The 21,604-nt window shown below is 41.8% G+C and overlaps 1 protein-coding gene across 3 annotated transcripts in view; it reads left to right on the top strand.

Annotated features, from left to right (window-relative positions):
* The window catches only part of LHCGR (luteinizing hormone/choriogonadotropin receptor), an 86,108-nt gene that overhangs the window by 28,596 nt on the left and 35,908 nt on the right, over window positions 1-21,604 (top strand). For all 3 annotated transcript variants that reach the window (XM_069954354.1, XM_069954355.1, XM_069954353.1), the window contains exons 3-4: window positions 14,565-14,639; window positions 15,538-15,612. In XM_069954354.1, coding sequence (XP_069810455.1) covers window positions 14,565-14,639; window positions 15,538-15,612 — 150 coding nt within the window. The remainder of the gene's footprint in view (window positions 1-14,564; window positions 14,640-15,537; window positions 15,613-21,604) is intronic.

The raw sequence follows: 21,604 nt of genomic DNA, 5'->3' as shown, positions 1-21,604 counted from the left end.
CCGAAGAATGGAGAAGTATTAGTTATTTCCATGAACTTACTCTGACCAGGACACATCATTGCCGATAAAAATAGATGAAAATAGTTCAGAGGTGGTGATGATGCGGAAAAGCAAAAAGTTCTATATAGTATATTCTGCTCCATGCGGATTAGTCATCTGACCTACCTAAATAATTGACGTTGCCCACTAGAGATGAACAAACTTTTAAAAAAATTGGGTTACCTGTCCACACTCTCCCGATGTCCGCTGCTGATCCCAGTCGCCTCCACTTCCTGGCAGAGAGAAGAGTGACAACCTGTTCAGCCAATCACTGGCCATGGTGCTGTCCCATCTTAGTCAGTTAGTAATTGGCTGAGGGGGCTTGAAGCAGCCGAAGACGTTGTAGACCCCCAGTAGGACACCAGGGGAGCGCGGACAGGTGAGCTTAACCTTTTGTTTGCTTGTTTTCTATGTGTAATAAATTGTGCGGCGGCCATCTTTACAAACTCATTACAGACTTTGCAAAAAGTTTGGTTCGGTACTGAAATGAATCTGGGTTGGTAAGAGACAGTTTGCTCATCTCTATTGTCCACCCATCGAAAGGTTCCAGAAGGGTTTTTGTACATTACATATGATAGTATGGTTAAGTAAAAGTTAATCTGAAGGATTGGAGAGGATGTGGGTGATGGGATCTTGTCTTTGTTGATCCAGAGGAAGGTAAAAAAAATCCAGTAAGTAATAAACCAGTCTGAGAAAAAGAGGAAAAATTATGGTGATCGGACTGGATAAATATTCAGACAAGAATCCCTTACATTACATAATTCTACAGTCACATCATGTTTTCTGTCAGACATTGGGGTGTGGGTGATGGGATCTTGTCTCTGTTGATCCAGAGGAAGGCAAAAAATCCTGTAAGTGATGAAGTAAGTAATTATGGTGATCGGACTGGATAAACATTCAGACAAGAATCACTTACATTACATAATTCTACAGTCAGACATTGGGGTGTATGTCAGTAACCTGTGAAGATGGGATGCCGACATATCGCCCCGTGTGCTCCCAATGGGCCACACATAGTTTAAAGGGAATGTGTCCCCTAAATTTCTCTTACTGATTGGAGTCAGAAACTAAAATTTGCTGCTTTATTCTAATTTGTTTCTATTTCCCGACTGTAATATTTTTTTATTTCATGTTTTGTACATTGTTATGGGGGCGGCCATCTTGCCTGGCCTGTTCTTAACAGCACTTAGTGATATGCTTTACAGCAAGACTCATGGACATAGACGACAATAGACAGACTCTGTTCCCTGGAGATGAATGTGAGACATTACTGAGCGCGCTCTGTGACCTGTGAAGAGGTCATTCTACAGGGAGCTGCTATCGTCTCCTCTATCTGTCACATGACGCTGCAATGCTGTACAGATCACTTTACAGCAGCCTTCTCTTATCACCACAGGGTCAACAGGAATTCTCAGTCTGTGAACTGTCATGGGGATCGGATGGGTGATGATGTTATCCTGTATTTTACAGTCAGCCATAAAGGAGATAGCACTTCCTCTGACACATTGAGCACTGTGATTTTATGTGGGTCATGCTGGGGATCACATGACCCAGCCACAGTAATAAATTACACTGTAGGACTAGTGCTGGAGACAAGGCAAAAAAAAAAAAAAACGGACTTCTTTAAGGAGTGTTAGTACATTCTTCCTATGTGTTTTTGTACACCGATTATATTTATTATTATTATTGTTATTAAATGTAAAGTAATACTGTGTATATATATATATATATATATATATATATATATATATATATATATATATATATATATATATCTTGTGGGCTAATATATACTGCTATTATTTTCATGCTGTGTGTGGATGTGACTCTCCACATGTCCTCACACTCCCATCCTTCTCTGCCAGACTCTGGGGATTGGGGAGTCAGGGAGGGTCACCGCCATTGCTGAGGGAGCACCGGTCTGTCACCCCTGCACTTTGTGATTCTACTAAACAAAACTCAGCAACCTTTTCCAATACGAGTGCAAAGCAAAAAGCTAAAATCCATGAAGAAAACATTTTGATGGAATATAAAGTAGATAATGAGAGTGAAAGAGTGATAGCTACATGGACGGAGTAAATTATACAAAGGACTGCGCTACAGGAAGCGTCAAGAGTCAAAAGAAAGAATGTATCTATTTATACTTTACAATAACGAGCGGGGGGGGGGGGGCTAGGGGTCATCTCATGCACTCTGTCAGTAAGGACTAACAAGGAGGGTAATCCCTATGCACTCTGTCAGTAAGGACTAACAAGGGGGGTAATCCCTATGCACTCTGTCAGTAAGGACTAACAAGGAGGGTAATCCCTATGCATGCACTCTGTCAGTAAGGACTAACAAGGAGGGTAATCCCTATGCACTCTGTCAGTAAGGACTAACAAGGGGGGTAATCCCTATGCACTATGGGCTAGGGGTCATCCCTATGTGCTCTGTCAGTGAGGATTAACGGGGGGGGGGGGGCTAGGAGTAATCCCTATGCACTTTGTCACTGAGGACTAATGGGTCATCCCTATTTGCTCTGTCAGTAAGCACATAGGCAAGGTGGCAATGACCGCAGCCCGACAGTCACGAGAAATCAGTCTTGGGTGGACACCTTGGAACAGTTTGGTCAAACTTGTAGCCAATTGCGACCCCACTGCAGCTCCATCCATTCCGCCTCCATGGAGCATAGAGAGTAAAAGGAGCAACTGTGCTGCACGCATGGGGCCCACAGATCTATCCTGCAGGATTCGGGGATCCATTCTGAGGATGGCAGGAGGCCTCAGTGATCTCTTGTGCATACTCTAGACAGGACGTACCAACCCCAGATGGAGCACCATTTAACCCTTTGAGGACCAGGCCCAAAATGACCCAGTGGGCCGCGCAAATTTTGATCTTAGTGTTTCCGTTTTTCCCTCCTCCCCTTCTAAGAGCTCCAGCACTCTCAGTTTTCTATCTACAGGCCATGTAAATGTTTGTTTTTTACAGGAATAGTTGTACTGTGTAATGGCGTCTTTTGTATGATGGAATCCCAAATATATTATTTATGAAGATATAAATAGGTGAAATCGTAAAAAAAGAATGCAATATGGTAACGTTTGGGGGGGTTCCTGTGTCTACGTAATGCACTATATGGTAACAGCGACATGATACTATTACTCTATAGGTCAGTCCGAACACAACCATATGCAGGTTACACAGATTCTCTAATGTTATATATTTTTTAAAAATGAAATCCTTTTTTTTTGGCAATTAATTATAAATAAAATGGGCCTATTGTGACGCTTATAACGGTTTTATTTTTTCACCTACGGGGCTGTATCGGGTCTCATTTTTTTCTGCCATGATCTCTAGTTTTTATTAATACCATATTTGTGAAGATCGGACGTTTTGATCACTTTTTATACATTTTTTTTAATATATAATGTAACATAAAATCGGTAATCCGCGCACATTTTTCCCCTCTTTTCGTGTACGCCGTTTACCGTTCGCAATGACGCTTGTTATATTTTAATAGATCGGACAATTACGCACGCTACGGTATATTATATGTTTATTTGTTTATTTATTTTTATATGTTTTATTTATATAATGGGAAGGGGGGGTGATTTCAACTTTTATTGGGGGAGGGGTTTTGGGGTAGTGTGTTAGCGTTTTTAACTTTTTTTTTTTACACTTTTGAAGTCCCTTTGGGGGACTTTTACATACAGTACTTTGATTTCTACACTGATGATTGCTATGCCATAGGCATAGCATTGATCAGTGTTATCGGCGATCTGCTCATTGAGCCTGCCTGTGCAGGCTCAGTGCAGCAGATCGCCGATCGGACCGCACGGAGGCAGGTGAGAGACCTCCGGCAGTCCGTTTTACTGATCGGGAAACCCGCAGTCACACTGCGGGGGTCCCGATCGGTAAGTGACAGGGGACTCTCCCTGTCACTTACACTTAAACGCCACGGTCGCGGCGTTTAAGGAGCTGGTGACACGCGGCAGCGCGATCGCTGCAGCGTGTCATTACCAGTGAGGTCACAGCTGCTGATTGCAGCCGGCCCCCACCTGCTATGAAGCGCGCTCCGCTCCGGAGGGCGCTTCATAGCCGGAGAAACACCCAGGGCGTACAGTTATGCCCTAGGTCGTCTGGGGACAAACTTCCATGGCGTAACTATACGCCCTGGGTCGTCTAAGGGTTAACAGCATTTAGACATATATGCTTTACAGCAAGCCTCACAGACATAGACAGTAGCTGTCCCATTAACATAAATGGGAAAGATGTCTGGGTATGCTCTGTGGCCTTTGCAAAGGTCAGTCCATCAGTGAGGGTGAGGCTCAGTTATGAATTTCATCTATCGTTGTCTCTGTCTACTGGTGTCACCTGACGCTGTAATACTGTACTGCACTTTCCAGCAGTCTCCTCCTGATCAAACCAATGCAAAGTCTGCACTAGATTAGCTGTAAGACACCTCCACACTACCAGAGTCCACCCAGTCCAGCTATAACAACTGTATCCAATATATAATGAGGAAGGAGGAGTCTGGGCCTCCTAAAACATGACCCCTAGCCATAGGGATTGTGGGAACGCATATGCAATGCACACCCAATAACAGTTCAAAGTAGAAACCAGGACGTGATCAGAGAATAAACCAGGAAGTGATCAGAGAATAAACCAGGAAGTGATCAGAGAATAAACCAGGAAGTGATCAGAGAATAAATCAGGAAGTGATCAGAGAGGAAACAAGAAAGTGATCAGAGATCAGGAAATGATCAGAGAAGAAACCAGGAAATGATTAGAACCCAGGAAATGATCAAAGAATAAACCAGGAAATGTTATGTGAAGAAACCAGGAAGTGATCAATGATGAAACCAGGAAGTGATCAGAGAAGAAACCAAAAAAGTGATCAGTGACAAGGAAGTGATCAGAGAATAAACCAGGAAATGTTATGTGAAGAAGCCAGAAAGCAATCAGAGAAGAAACCAAAAAAGTGATCAGAGAAGAAACCAGGAAGTGATCAGAAAAAAAAAACAGGAAGTGATCAGAGAGTAAACCAGGAAGTGATCAGAGAGTAAACCAGGAAGTGATCAGAGAGGAAACAAGGAAATGATCAGAGACCAGAAAGTGATCAGAGAAGAAACCAGGAAAGGTTATGTGAAGAAGCCAGGAAGTGATCAAGGAAGAAATCAGAAAGTGTGATCAGAGAAGAAACCAAAAAAGTGATCAGGAAAGAAATCAATATGTGATTGCAGAGGAAACCAGGAAGTGATCAGAGAAGAAAACAAGAAATGTTTAGAGAAGAAACCAGGAAATGTTCTGAGAAGAAGCCAGGAAGTGATCAGAAAGAAAACAGGAAGTCATCAGAGAAGAAACCAGGAAGTGATCAGAGAAGAAAACAAGAAATGTTTAGAGAAGAAACCATGAAATGTTCTGAGAAGAAGCCTGGAAGTGATCAGAAAGAAAACAGGGAAGAGAGAAGAAACCAAGAAGTGATTAGAGAAGAAATCAGAAAGTGATCAGAGAGGAAACCAGGAAGTGATCACAGAGGAAGGAAGGAAATGATCAGAGACCAAGAAGAGATCAGAGAATAAACCAGGAAGTGATCAGATCATTTGGGACAAAGAACAATACGATGATGTTATTGTACCTAAAAATGACAAGTCTTCTCCTTTACATTATGTATTCCGTATTTAGAAAATAAGTCACTTCTTGTTGTAACCATTTACAAAGGTGTTGTCCCCGTGACCTCTGGGTGTCAAACCTATGTCCACCGATCCTGCATTACGGTGTAGCAGAGCCGACTCACCAGGAGAGACATTCACAAGTTATGAATATTTGTTGCGGCAATCCTCTGAACCTTACGGAGACTGTTACTCTTCAGTTTCGGCTGGACGTGGCTGCAGTCTGTAGGTTTAATCAATCCGCTATTTATCACGTTATTATTGTCCTCTGCTCATTTCCACCACATTCCTCCGAGCGCGGAGCCAGCACCAGTGATGTCAGAGATCGGTGGAGTTTTTTCTCAGACAGAAATATTTACGCTTCCACCAGTCTATAGAATAAACAAGTCAAGGTTACTTGGCTTCTCAGCCGCTTTTCGTAATGAGCCTTAAGTCCTCGTTCACAAGGCGCTGCTCCGGGATGAGGTGCTTTATTCTCGATGTTTTCATGGTATCCCTTTTACCTGTTTATTATCTATCTTTCTAAATGGGGGGGTTCAGAAGCAATGGTGGCTGTCCAGGAGCTGTCACTCCCACTACTGTCAGTGTCCAGCTCTTAATAAACAGCTGGGATCCTTTCAGATAGACAACGCCAGCTCACCATAGCCACGTGGACTCTTGTAGTGCTCGGACCGCTCTACAGCTCCAGCTGCAAACACTCGTACAAACAGTCTGAATGTCCAGCACAATGAAGTTTCTTCTTATTTATACAATAGTTAATAGTTGATTCCACATACAGGCTGAGGTATTGGAGGTGACGCGTTTTAGCAGAGAGTCCATGTGACACATATATAGTCACAAACTGAAATGTCTTTGAGGGAGGTTACATGACGGGTGACGTCTCACTCAACTACCCCGACGCTGTGTACATAGGAGTTTGTAATTAACCCTTTGGTAACCAGCCATACACGTTTGTGGCGCTCCCTAAGGAGAATTAGCGCCATATTATACGGGCCAGTGACTTGGTGTAGGCGAGCGCTGATCTGTTAGATTCTCTGCTAGATATTTGTAGCCAGTAGTGCATGACCCAAAAACATTTGTGACTTCCGTGTAAATACAATGAACACATTTGTTATGGCCTCATTTATTATTTCCATTGAATGTTAACCACGTTCCCTCCATTTAGACTCGTAGAGCATAGTTCCTGGTTTCTTAATTCCTGCACTTCTTTAAAGAGGGATCAGTAAGAAGAAAATTACCCAACGGTAACACAACAGCACATTAGTATCCTCTAACTGGCTGTTAGTTTCCTTTTAAAGAGCTCAGAGCGAGTCGGCACTGATGAAATGATGGGTACAAGTACCTTTAAAGAGTTTTCCAAAATAAGAAAAAACTAGGGCACTCACCATTTCATGCGGCTTCCATTTCAGGTGACTTCTTTTACTTCAGCGCAAACCGCGAGAACGCAAACAGTAAGTTGTGAAGTGTTTGGCATCCCCGCCTGATTTAGCACGCCTGTCTGGATTTAGGTTTCCATGAAAAAGTCACACCAAACTGTGAGTGCTCTAGTTTTTTCTTATTTTGGATTGTATTGGTGGACGACGCTGTCTTTTCTGAAGGGAGCACCCGTGCACTGACTGCTACACCTACTCGCACCTGTTTTCATGAAAGAAGGACCAACTCACCGGGACATGTCTTTGGTGCACGGATCTGAATCCATTCCTCTATGATTTTCTCCGTGCATTGAATAAAGCAAATAATAACATAAGTGACGTCGGGTGTGATAAGTAAGAACGCAGCCAGGTTGTGTTTGGACACAGAATTACAAAGGTCAAGCTCGTTGTTCAGCGCGTTCAATGACACATTCCACTTACCGTGGAGTAAAAGCCTCCTCACAGGCGAAGGCTGAATGAGCAACACAGCTTGTACTTATTATGTAATATTAAGGCTACACTGCGAGAACATGAGGTAAGAATATCTAAAAAGGTTAAAAGAACAAAACACATTCAGTTGGAAGCATCTATTGTTTTAGCTCAACAATGAAACACATACAACTCCATCCTTTACATAACCATGAGATGATCAGCACCGGGGATTTCAATCTATGGAAATGATGGTCCGTGGAAAAAACAGCAATTAGGAAACTTTTTGCATTACAATAATGTAGAAGAAAACCATTGTTTGGGGTCAAGGTCTAGTAGCTAAGTGAGTGCATGTCTCGCGGTCCTCTCTGCAGAGCGTATATCCATGTACAATGCCATAAAAAGTGTTGAGTTTTCAATAGTCGTGGTCTTGAGAAACCATTTGCTTTGGTAAACCTTGGGAGCTCCAAGGGCTTATCCAGGACCCCAAGGTCAATGGCTGCAGATAAAACAGGAATGGACATCCTGAAATCCAAAATGCTCAATCTTTCTTACTTCAAGCATTAAATTTCAGTTTAAAATTACTAACCAATCACATTTGAATCATTGGACAATCAGGTGGAACTTGACCAATATTTTTTTTTTTTTATGGCCACCTAAAGGTGTTAATGTAATTTCTAAAACCTTTTGACACGTCACATAGACATCTCAAAAGTTTTAAATTGTTAGGATCTGAGAGAGCCCGCCACTGATTTCTAGAAATGGTAGAAAAGCTTACAGCAGTGAGCTTCCTTCTCCGGCTTGGTGGTCAGTCAGTCTGATTGCAGGACAAGGGCTCTGTAGGCTTATAATGGAGCTCATCTCCTGGAATCGGTGGGACTAAGGATTTATTAAGACTAGAGATGGCCGAACCTCAGGATTTTGCAGGTTCCATTGAACTTGAACTTGAACCGTCTGGAATTCGGGGATACAGCCTAGGTAATAGGCTGTATCCCGGAATTCCAGGCAGTACCCAGGCTGTGTCTCCTCCTTCCCCTCGGAACAGGAAGGCATCGGGAATCAAATGCTGCAGGTTCGAGAATGTTCGAGTTTGATCGAACCTGTAAAATCCTGAGGTTCGATCATCTCTAATTAAGACTGGCATACTTGTACTTGAACACCAGTCTTAAATAAAGCCCCACCTGGGGCAGGGGGCACCTGGTTAAATACTGAAGTCTCCTATTCATTTCAATGGGGTTCAATACTCGAGTAACAAGCACTCAGGCAACACTAGTTTCGAGTGATATGATGAAACAATTTCCTAAAAGGTACACGATGGTCAGAATGCTCCCATAGTCCAGGTCCTTAAAGGAGAAGTCCCATGAACGGTAAAAACGGTAGGCAGACGGGGGTGGGTGAGAAAATAAAAAATAAGTGAACTCACCCATTCTTGTGCCTCTGTAGCACCGCTCCCGGGTCTCGTTCACAACAGCCGGGGTCCTGCAGCTGTGCTAGCTACAACATCATGACCCTGACTGAGTGATTGCCTGATTAGACAATCAGGGACTGGGGCGGGACACTGGGCAATAACTCAGCCACACTGCGACGTTGCTGCTGCAGGAGCCAGGTACGTGCTGATGAACGGCTTGTTTGTTTTTTTCGCAGAGTATAACCAGTTATAACCAGTCATTTTGTAGAGCCCTTAGAGTCCTATTCCACGGGCCGATGGGGTCCTGATCAATAGTGTAAACGAGCGCCGATCTACTAGATCGGCGCTCGTTTACTGGGCCTATTCCACGGCCCGATAATCGTTTAACGAGGGCTGCAGGGACATTGTTACCGATGTCCTTGCAGCCCTTGTTTAAACATCCTTTACCTAACCATGCTGCAGGGCTTCTGCTGCGCTCCTTCTCCCGGTCCCGCGCACAGCAGCAGCTTCAGAGCAGCCTGTCTGAGCTGACAGACCGCTCAGCCAATCACTGGCCTCGGGGATCCCGGCCAATGATTGGCTGAGAGGTCTGTCAGCTCAGACAGGCCGCTCCAAAGCTGTTGCTGCGTGCAGGACCGGGAGAAGGAGCGCAGGAGAAGCCCTGCAGCATGGTTAGGTAGAGTATGCTGTTTGTAGAATCCTTGGTAGCCCACTGTGCACCGCTATTCCACGTAGCGATGCACGGTCGGTGCCCAATGGTTTTAGGTTTGCACCTAAATAAATGATCAGCTGATGACGCGATCATCGGCTGATCGTGGTCTCTATTCCACGGAGCAATAATCAATTCGGCCGATTATTGCTCCGTGGAATAGGCCCCTTGGTCTTCAGGGGTCCTCGTGGCTTCCAGGATCTTGACCTTTCACAGATGTTTTGTGCTCCCCCAGCTGCTGATGTCTTTTCTATCCTCTTGTCTGCCCCTCGGCTACTTTGTCAAAAAAGTCGACACCTGCGCAGAAGCAAAATCAGGTCTAGAGATGAGCGAACCTTTCAAAAGTTCAATTCAGCAGGTTTAATGTATAGTTCAGGTTCATGCCGACCAAAAAAAGGGGCCACCCTGGTATTTCCCTATTTATGTTCCAATACTCCCAGCTGAGTGGGACTTAAGGGGCTATTTATCAGGGTGGTGTGGTGCTCTCCCCATCATGGAGGCCCCCCGTGGCAACAGGCTAGAGATATCTGGCTATCCCGTGTTTTGAGACTCGTAACCGAGACTCCACGGACTCTTGTTTTGCATATTTCATGCCGAACCAAACTTTAACAGACCGCATTAACAGCCTGCAGGTTTCTAACCGTTTTAATGCAGTTTCTAAAGGCTGCTCCTTATACTTTACATGTCCATGCTCCCTCAGGGTCCTTCTTCTCCGGTCCCGTCCCGGTGTCTTCTATGGTGAAGCCCCACTCGGGCCAATCACTGGCTGATTAGGATTAGACAGCACCAAGGCCTGTGATTGGCTGAGCAGGCTGTCACTCTAGAGACAAGAGTGACAGCCCACTCAGCCAATCACAGGCAGCGGTGCAGTCTGTCCTAATCACCACAGAAGACACCGGGACGGGACCAGAGAGCCACCAGGAGACACCTGGGGACCGCAGACAGATGAGAATATGTTTATTTATTTATTTACAAGAGCAGCGCCATCTTCCCAAACCCCTCCGAACTTTGCAGAAAGTGTTTGGTTTGGTAGCTAATTTAACGTTTTGCAAAGTTTGGAACAAATCTTGGTTTGGGTGGCTCAGTTTGCTCATCTCTTATCAGGGCATATAACCAGTATAGAGGTCTGACATCTGCTTGGGAGCCTCCTCTAGCTGCCAGATGAGAGAATTAGCGTGTAAGAATGTCTCTCGGTCTGGAGGACCCAAATGGCCATGAAATATAACGTAACATAAACATTTTGACATGAATTATTGGAGACCATGGTTGTTCCCGACTCTGTATCCCGAGCATCAAGCTTTTCGATAAGACAGAACAAGTACATGGTTTATCGAGATAACTTAGGAAACATTTCTTCTTCTCGAAAGCAATTTACAGATTATTTTAGAATAAAAAGTCTATCTGTACATTCTCCTGAGCGGAGACGTTCCTTTCTGCCCTATACGCTATAAGAGATTGGAGCAATGTTTTTATCAGACATTTACGAAGAACATTGTGTTCCCTGGCCGGTCCATTTCATTTTTCAGTGAGGTCAGGATTGTGAATATCAAAGCATCTCATAGATTTTATTTTGTACTGTGAATATCTCGCTGCTGTTTCTGTGTGCGGACGCCATCGAGAGACACCGGAGCACTTAGCAGATACTGGAGCTCTGCCGGAGGGTCCCGGGGAGCGGACGTTGCTCTCATACCGCAAATGATTGACTGAGCGTACACGGATATACTGTTTCTTGTTGCTTTTATATATTTTCACCTTGGCTCTGACGTTTGTCTTTTTATGTCTTAAATGTAATAGCTAATGTGTTGTATATAGACGCACGGACGCATTCAGTGACCTCCTACCGAACACAGCAATAGATACAGCACATACGGACGTTAGATGGTTGTCTGGCTGGTTTTGTCAACCTGAAATTTATCTTGGGGTTTCCCACTGCTGACCGCATGTATTCTGTAGGGAAGTATATTTCCTTCCATTGCAGCGCCACCTGTGGAGAAATGAGGCATTTTACATTGCGCCCAGTGGAATCAATAGGTCCCCCTTGTAGTATACCGATGTACCAGATAACCAGACAACCCCTTTATCCAAGAGCTCAGACCAGTAGATGACTAGAAATGTGGGGAATATTTCACAATAGAATGAGGAAGGTGGTGATCCAGATGGGACCATAGCACCGGGAAGATCTCCTTTGTAACCGGCACTGGTGCTCAGGTAAACCAGATTGTTAGTGTGTAAGTGTACTGATTGGAGTAACACATAAATGCACTACTTGACCATACGGTGATTTATTAAATGCAACGCGTTTCAGCGCAACAATGAGAGAACCGGCCTTTCTCAAGCACCATGCCCGCTCTCTCATTGTTGGGCCAGACACCATTTCCAGATACCATGTCCTACAAGTTACTTACACTGCTTGTTCCTGTCATATAAAAACTTTTTAGAATGATCCTATGGACACATCAAAAGTTTTGACTGTTCGGTGTTTGGGTGTTTAGATACTGCCCCCCCATCAATTGTTGAAAGAAGCGGGGGAGGAGCACCTGGCGGAGGGCTGTTTCTCTGTCTCTCTCTGCTCTGTACACGGTCACATCAGGGGAAGCAGTGAGCGCTTACCCCCAGCCCCTGTCCCTGCTTACCTGCCGCAAGCAACAACTGGGCAGCAGTCCCTACACTGCTAAGGGCTGAGGCCGTCGGGGGTGGTGAGAATAGTCCGCAGTCACATATGAGCCACTAATCAGAGCCGGAATCAGCAGAGGTCAGGTACATAGGATAGAAGAACACAGGGTAAACACTGGGGAAGTCAAGCCCCGGGCTGTTCACCAAGCCTTGACCCCCCCACCCCACTGTAACAATGACAGCACTAGCATAGTGTCCATAGTACAGGATAGATAATGTCATGATGCCCGGATTTGTGCAAAATTGTGGTAAAAAAGCAGCAACATTTGCAAATCACAGCAGAACTGTAGCCAGGAGACAATAAACCACTGAAAGTATAAGTCCTTTTGGGTGGCCATGGGCCCCCAGGAGCTAAAGGCCCCGGGCTACCACCCGAAACAGACCTATTATAATCCCCTACTGATGGTGAGTGTATATGCAGTATATATCTAGTATATGTAGTATATATCCAGTATGTGTAGTATATATCTAGTATATGTAGTATATATCCAGTATATGTAGTATATATCCAGTATATGTAGTATGTATCCAGTATGTGTAGTATATATCCAGTATGTGTAGTATATATCCAGTATGTGTAGTATACATCCAGTATGTGTAGTATGTGTCCAGTATGTGTAGTATATATCCAGTATGTGTAGTATATATCCAGTATATGTAGTATATATCCAGTATGTGTAGTATATATCTAGTATATGTAGTATATATCCAGTATATGTAGTATATATCCAGTATATGTAGTATGTGTCCAGTATGTGTAGTATATATCCAGTATGTGTAGTATATATCCAGTATATGTAGTATGTGTCCAGTATGTGTAGTATATATCCAGTATGTGTAGTATATATCCAGTATATGTAGTATATATCCAGTATGTGTAGTATATATCTAGTATATGTAGTATATATCCAGTATATGTAGTATATATCCAGTATGTGTAGTATATATCCAGTATGTGTAGTATATATCCAGTATGTGTAGTATATATCCAGTATATGTAGTATATATCCAGTATGTGTAGTATATATCCAGTATATGTAGTATATATCCAGTATATGTAGTATATGTCCAGTATATGTAGTATATATCCAGTATGTGTAGTATATATCCAGTATGTGTAGTATATCCAGTATATGTAGTATATATCCAATATATGTAGTATACATCCAGTATGTGTAGTATATATCCAGTATGTGTAGTATGCATCCAGTATATGTAGTATATATCCAGTATGTGTAGTATGTGTCCAGTATGTGTAGTATATATCCAGTATGTGTAGTATATCCAGTATATGTAGTATATATCTAGTATATGTAGTATTTATCCAGTATGTGTAGTATATCCAGTATATGTAGTATATATCCAGTATATGTAGTATATATCCAGTATATGTAGTATATCCAGTATATGTAGTATATATCCAGTATATGTAGTATATATCCAGTATGTGTAGTATATATCCAGTATGTGTAGTATATACAGTATATGTAGTATGCATCCAGTATATGTAGTATATATCCAGTATGTGTAGTATGTGTCCAGTATGTGTAGTATATATCCAGTATGTGTAGTATATATCCAGTATGTGTAGTATATATCTAGTATATGTAGTATATATCCAGTATATGTAGTATATACAGTATACGTAGTATGCATCCAGTATGTGTAGTATATATCCAATATGTGTAGTATATATCCAGTATGTGTAGTATATATCTAGTATATGTAGTATATCTAGTATGTGTAGTATATAACCAGTATATGTAGTATACATCCAGTATATGTAGTATATATGCAGTATGTGTAGTATATATCCAGTATATGTAGTATGTGTCCAGTATATGTAGTATATATCCAGTATATGTAGTATATATCCAGTATGTGTAGTATATGTCTAGTATATGTAGTATGTATCCAGTATATGTAGTATATATCCAGTATATGTAGTATATATCCAGTATATGTAGTATATCCAGTATATGTAGTATATATCCAGTATGTGTAGTATATATCCAGTATGTGTAGTATATATCCAGTATATGTAGTATATCCAGTATATGTAGTATACATCCAGTATATGTAGTATATATCCAGTATGTGTAGTATATATCCAGTATATGTAGTAACTACATCCCAGCTGTAACCAGGATCATGTATCCATCACATCGCCGTCTCCTGTGTTGAGAGAACATGGTTATATTTCACATGTAACTTTTTCACTGTTTCATATATATATTTTATTACAGAGCAATATCCCAAAGTGATTCACTAGAAACGATTTCTAATCGCGCATTCGCCAAACTTCTAAACCTGACAGAATTGTAAGTAGTGATCGCTTCTCATTTCCCTTGCTTTCGGCCGTTATCATTGTTATAATTGTATATATATATATATATATATATATATATATATATATATATATATACACCCTCCCTACATTTATTGTGGTTACTATGCTTCAGTCTTAAAGCGAACCTGACCCATTAAACACGCAGTTAGCTCAGCCAGCCAAACAGTATAAAGCAGGAGGAGCTGAGGAATCTGTAAAAGATACAGTGTAACCAAAGGTCCTGCCTCTTCTGTGGTTAGGAGTCCTGTGGGCGGTCCTAATCAGTGATTTGCAGACAAGTCTGTGTTCATGCTCATACAGCCAAGGCTGACGCTCATTGAGAGGCTCCACCCACTGGACTCCTCAGCTTTAAAAGAACAGGGACGTCAATAAGCACATTATACTGAATCTTTCAACACAATAATGACACAAATGTGATTGGCTCTTCCGGCTCTGTAATGTGCCGCTGGTAGATCAGATACTAATAGTTTTTCCATGCTGACAGGTTCCCTATAAAGGATAATGAGGAGGAAGTATAACTTATGTATAAGAAGTACCCAGTGCAGTCATGGCGCTGCCCGTACCTCTCAACGATCCCTCGTCATGTGACCTTTAACCCTGTTGTATTCCAATAAAGTTAGAGCTGCTGTATTCCTACAATGTTAGAGCTGCTATCACTTGGTGTATGGAGCCAGTCATGTGGAGCTCAGATACGACGACGGAAGAATTACTCATAACAACCGATCAGCAAATGTTATTTCTAGAATTATTGGCTTTTATGGCCCAGGGGGAAAATATTACCTGATCCTGGGACCAATCATTCTAGATCTAATCCTTTCCATTCAAGCTCCGACCTGAAATGTAATATCAATTTATTTTTCTCCTTCTAGAACAATCAGGAATACGAAAAACCTCTTTTATATTGGACGCGGAGCCTTCGCACATCTGCCGAAATTAAAATATTTGTAAGTTATTTATGATTTAAATTCTGGTTTTAAAGACTTTCCTGGAAAAAAAAAACCTTACCTCTTGTAACAGCTGGAGGGCCGCACCTGTGACCTAGATAGATACAATGATATACTGATCCACTATAGATACAATGTAATACGGATCCACTATAGATACAATGTAATACTGATCCACTATAGATACAAAGTAATACTGATCCACTATAGATACAATGTAATACTGATCCACTATAGATACAATGATATACTGATCCACTATAGATACAATGTAATACTGATCCACTATAGATACAAAGTAATACTGATCCACTATAGATACAATGTAATACTGATCCACTATGGATACAATGTAATACTGATCCACTATAGATACAACGTAATACGGATCCACTATAGATACAATGTAATACTGATCCACTATAGATAGAATGATATACTGATCCACTATAGATACAATGTAATACTGATCCACTATAGATACAATGTAATACTGATCCACTATAGATACAATGTAATACGGATCCACTATAGATACAATGTAATACTGATCCACTATAGATACAATGATATACTGATCCACTATAGATACAATGTAATACTGATCCACTATAGATACAATGATATACTGATCCACTATAGATACAATGTAATACTGATCCACTATAGATACAATGATATACTGATCCACTATAGATACAATGTAATACTGATCCACTATAGATACAATGATATACTGATCCACTATAGATAGAATGATATACTGATCCACTATAGATACAATGATATACTGATCCACTATAGATACAATGTAATACTGATCCACTATAGATACAATGATATACTGATCCACTATAGATACAATGTAATACTGATCCACTATAGATACAATGATATACTGATCCACTATAGATAGAATGATATACTGATCCACTATAGATACAATGTAATACTGATCCACTATAGATAGAATGATATACTGATCCACTATAGATACAATGATATACTGATCCACTATAGATACAATGTAATACTGATCCACTATAGATACAATGTAATACTGATCCACTATAGATACAATGTAATACGGATCCACTATAGATACAATGTAATACTGATCCACTATAGATACAATGATATACTGATCCACTATAGATACAATGTAATACTGATCCACTATAGATACAATGTAATACTGATCCACTATAGATACAATGTAATACTGATCCACTATAGATACAATGTAATACTGATCCACTATAGATACAATGTAATACTGATCCACTATAGATACAATGTAATACGGATCCAGAATACAGGACAGGAAACAGTGATGAAGCGCTGACATTTCCAGGATTCAAAATAAATTCTCACAAAATGGAGAAAAAACGTCCAGCTAACATCTGGCCGCTGGTGTTTTTATTAGCGTTTTAAGGCAGCGGGAAGCCGGCCTAAATCTACTGCAACTTTGGTGTCTCCTGTTGTCTGCAATCCTGCTTGGCATGGGCGCACTACCTCCCCTGGCATCACGGTACCATATGGGCACTAACCCTGACACCCCAAACACTAGAAAGGTCTGGGCGGCCTCTGTTACCTCTAATCAGTGACGGATTAGCAGCTTGTCAGAACATCTCAGTGATTTTCCATGAGCCTCCTAGGTAAAGTGCTGCAGAATCTGTTGGCGCTATACAAATCCATATTATTATTATTATTATTATTATTATATTATTATTATATTATTAGTATTATTATAGCTGACAGTTTCTCATTAATCAGTTATTTATTCGGTGGAGTCTTACCGCTCGTCCAGCAACAAACCAGCTCTCAGACAAAAGGAAAAAAATAAATAGCTTCTTCATGCACTAATACGAATACTGACATAAAACTTAAGGGCCTATTCCACGGGTCGTTTAGAGGAGCAAACAAGCGCTCTCAGCGCTCGTTTGCTCCTCGTTCCCCGCTCACTGCCGCCGCTATTCAACGCGGCTGCAGCGAGCGGGTGAGTGCGGTAGGGGGCGGCGGGGAGCTGCGGGGGGGCTGCCCGGGTGATCGCTGATCGTCTGGGCAGCCCATAGGATATAGCAGCGTCTGCTGCCGACGCTCCTATTCAACGGAGCGACGGCAGCAGATCGCTGCTGTATCAGTCGCTTGTATTTCAACATGTTGAAAAACAAGCGACTGCAACGATCAGCCGACATGAACCATGTCGGCTGATCGTTGCACTCTATTCCACGGGACGATTATCGATTTAGAGAGGTTTAGGAAAGATTTACTAGACGCTTGAAAAAGGGTAAAAAAAAAACTTTACCTAAACTTAATGTGGCTGCAGCTTCAGCACCGTCCTGCGCCAACGTGCCCCCAATCACCCGTCTACATATATACAGTACACGCCCACTGACCTGCAGCGTCACCACCGTCCTGCGCCAACGTGCCCCCAATCACCCGTCTATACGTGTATATACGGTATATGACCACTGAGGCCGCAGCTTAGCATCATGTGAACGACGTCCATAACATTAGTGCAGCACCAATCGGGGGGACCCTGGATCATGGACAGTGCAAGGTTTTTTTTATATATTTTTTAACCTTTTCCAGTCTCCAGTAATTGTTTAAAAATATCAGAAAATCATATAAATAACCTTGCTCCCAGGAGGCGGAGACTCTGCATTGGCTATAATGGAGGCGGAGACTCTGCATTGGCTATAATGGAGGCGGAGACTCTGCATTGGCTATAATGGAGGCGGAGACTCTGCATTGGCTATAATGGAGGCGGAGACTCTGCATTGGCTATAATGGAGGCGGAGACTCTGTATTGGCTATAATGGAGGCGGAGACTCTGCATTGGCTATAATGGAGGCGGAGACTCTGCATTGGCTATAATGGAGGCTGCCGGGAAATTACAGAATATACAGAAGAGTTTGGAATCAATCTGGTGACCTTTCCCATGAGCGATCGGGACGTTCTCGGAATGACTTTGCTGACTATAGACATTAGAGACGGCCGCTCACAGTCACTCACAGCTGACATTGCATTTCACATGAAGGGTTAATATAAGATTGCGGCCAATCAGAAACCTGCGGTCAGTCCGTGTGGTCACTTATCTGTTAGCTTCGCGGCTGGAGCAGTATAAGGTCACACGTTGCGGAACACAACATCACTTTAATTTTACACCGATTCCTGTAATCACTTCTGGACGTTACACACGTGGATCCTTAGTAGAAAGAAGAGAACGATTTGTTACATTGTGTTACAGCATCGTCTACCACTGATACTAAAGGAGCCCTGCACCGAGATGGGACGGTCCTCATCCCCCTCACAGCTTCTTATTATATTTCATCCCAATTCATTCTGTTCATCCCAATTCATTCTGAGTTAAAATAATCTGTACTTACCCTTGCCATCCCCCATAGCCACCATACTTATGGAGCCCCACTATGAGTTTGGAGTTGGAATTGTCCGATCAGCCAATCAGTGGCTTCAATGGGACGTAAGGACATCCGACTTCAAACCCAAAGGAGCTGCATGGTAGGACTGGGGCTCCATAACAATAGTGGTAACAAAGAATCAAGTAGGTAAGTACAGATTTTTTTTAAGCACCTGCCTGGGCGGAATTTTTTTTTTTTTTAAAGCACTCCCTAGATTCATGCCTGCAAAAATCTTTTTCTTTCAAATCAACTGGTGCCAGAAAGTTATATAGATTTGTAATTTATTTCTATTTAAAAATCCCCAGTCTTCCATTACTTATCAGCTGCTGTATTCCCTGCAGGAAGTGGTGTATTCTCTCCAGTGTAACACAGTGCTCTCTGCTGCCACCTCTGTCCATGTCAGGAACTGTCCAGAGAAGCAGCGAATCCCCATAGAAAATCTTTCCTGCTTTGGACAGTTCCTGACATAGACAGCGGTGGCAGCAGAGAGCACCGTGACAGACTGGAGAGAATACACAACTTCCTGCAGGACATATAGCAGCTGATAAGTACTGGAAAACTAGAGATTTTTAATTAGAAGTTATACAAATCTGTAAAACTTTCGGACACCAGTTGATTTGAAAGAAAAAAATGTTTCGCCAGAGTTCCCCTTTAAATACTGGAGTCTCCCATTGATTTTAATGCAGGAACTCGTGCAGAGGGATTAGTGTTACAAATGGAGGAACACTTCCAAGGAGGAGATTTCGTGGCGCACGGAGGTTCTCAGGACAAGTTGTAGAATAAAGTTATTTCAGCATAAAGGCAACGCGTTTCTAGGCTACAAAGCCTCTTTCTCAAGCCAAGATTATATGCATAGATACAATAGCAACATGGCGGTATTTAAAAGACAAAAAAATCGCGCCAACCCTGTAATTAGGGGTCGGGGCTATCTGTCAATCATGTGTCATAAAAACATGGAATAAACAATAAATAGCTTCTAAAAAACCTTTGATCTTGAGCCTACAGGAAAGGTGTAATGGTATTGGTACTTTATGAATGGAGAAAATACAGTTTATCGGGCTAAGGGGAATCACATGATCCGGTCCTCCTCCTCCATTTGTAACACTAATCCCTCTGCACGAGTTCCTGCATCCTGTCCTGGGCATTGGAGCGGCAGCACCGAGGTCTCCTTATTTCCATGCGCAAAAAGGTGTTGTGCTCTTAGTACAACCGACCAGGTGAGCACACTCCTCACCACTGTCCTTTTGTAATTGTTGTGAAACTGGTTCACCCAGGGAGCGCCTTTTGTCTTGTGTTTCCAGCACTCGTTTTATTACCATTGATTTTAATGGGATTCATTACTATATTGAAAAATACTCAACCTGAGTAACGAGCACTCGACTATTTTAGTGCTCGCTCAATACTAATGATGTCATAATGACAGTATGATCATAGGGGGCAGTATAATACTATACTATATAAGGCTATGTTCACACTACGTAAGTTTCCGGCCGTAGCGCGTTCCGTGAATAAGCGGCCGGAGACTTACGTAGTTTGCGTACAATGGAAAGTATACGATGTACGGCTGCACCATTCACACTACGTACGAACTTACGCCCAGATCGTACGCGGCGCCGTAAAAAATGAACCAGACCATTGCCGTATGCCATAACTTACGCCTGTAGCGTAACATGGGGTCACGTACGTAGTGGTGATTTCTTCATTTTTGCAGCTTTTTAGAACAATCCAAAAAATTCTGTGGGGTGTCCGGGGCTAGGCGAAGATATCCAAGTAAAAGACCGCTGTCAGATCGCTACGTAGGGCGCTCGGGAAGCGTAAGAAGACTTCGGGTGTAAGTTCGCGGTCCGTACGTAGCGGGCCGCAAGTAGCGTAAATTTCCGGCCAGAGTTTAACACGTATATGTCCGGCCGCGAAAATATATATTTTCGCGGCCGGACATATACGTAGTGTTAACATAGCCTAATACTATATGGGCAGTATAATACTATACTATATAATACTATATGGGCAGTATAATACTATATGGGCAGTATAATACGTTACTATATAATTCTATGTGAGCAGTATAATACTATACTATATAATACTATATGGGCAGTATAATACGTTACTATATAATTCTATGTGGGCAGTATAATACTATACTATATAATACTATATGGGCAGTATAATACTATACTATATAATACTATATGGGCAGTATAATACTATATGGGCAGTATAATACGTTACTATATAATTCTATGTGAGCAGTATAATACTATACTATATAATACTATATGGGCAGTATAATACTATACTATATAATACTATATGGGCAGTATAATACTATACTATATAATACTATATGGGCAGCATAATTCGTTACTATATAATACTATATGGGCAGTATAATACGTTACTATATAATACTATATGGGCAGTATAATATTATACTACATAATACTATATGGGCAGTATAATACTATATGGGCAGTATAATACGTTACTATATAATACTATATGGGCAGTATAATACTATACTATATAATACTATATGGGCAGGATAATACTATACTATATAATAC

Source organism: Dendropsophus ebraccatus, chromosome 15, assembly GCF_027789765.1.
Source record: "Dendropsophus ebraccatus isolate aDenEbr1 chromosome 15, aDenEbr1.pat, whole genome shotgun sequence".
In the NCBI taxonomy this organism is placed as follows: Eukaryota; Metazoa; Chordata; class Amphibia; order Anura; family Hylidae; genus Dendropsophus; species Dendropsophus ebraccatus.
The sequence above is the reverse complement of the archived record's forward strand: the minus strand, read 5'-3'. Positions and strand labels throughout refer to the sequence as shown.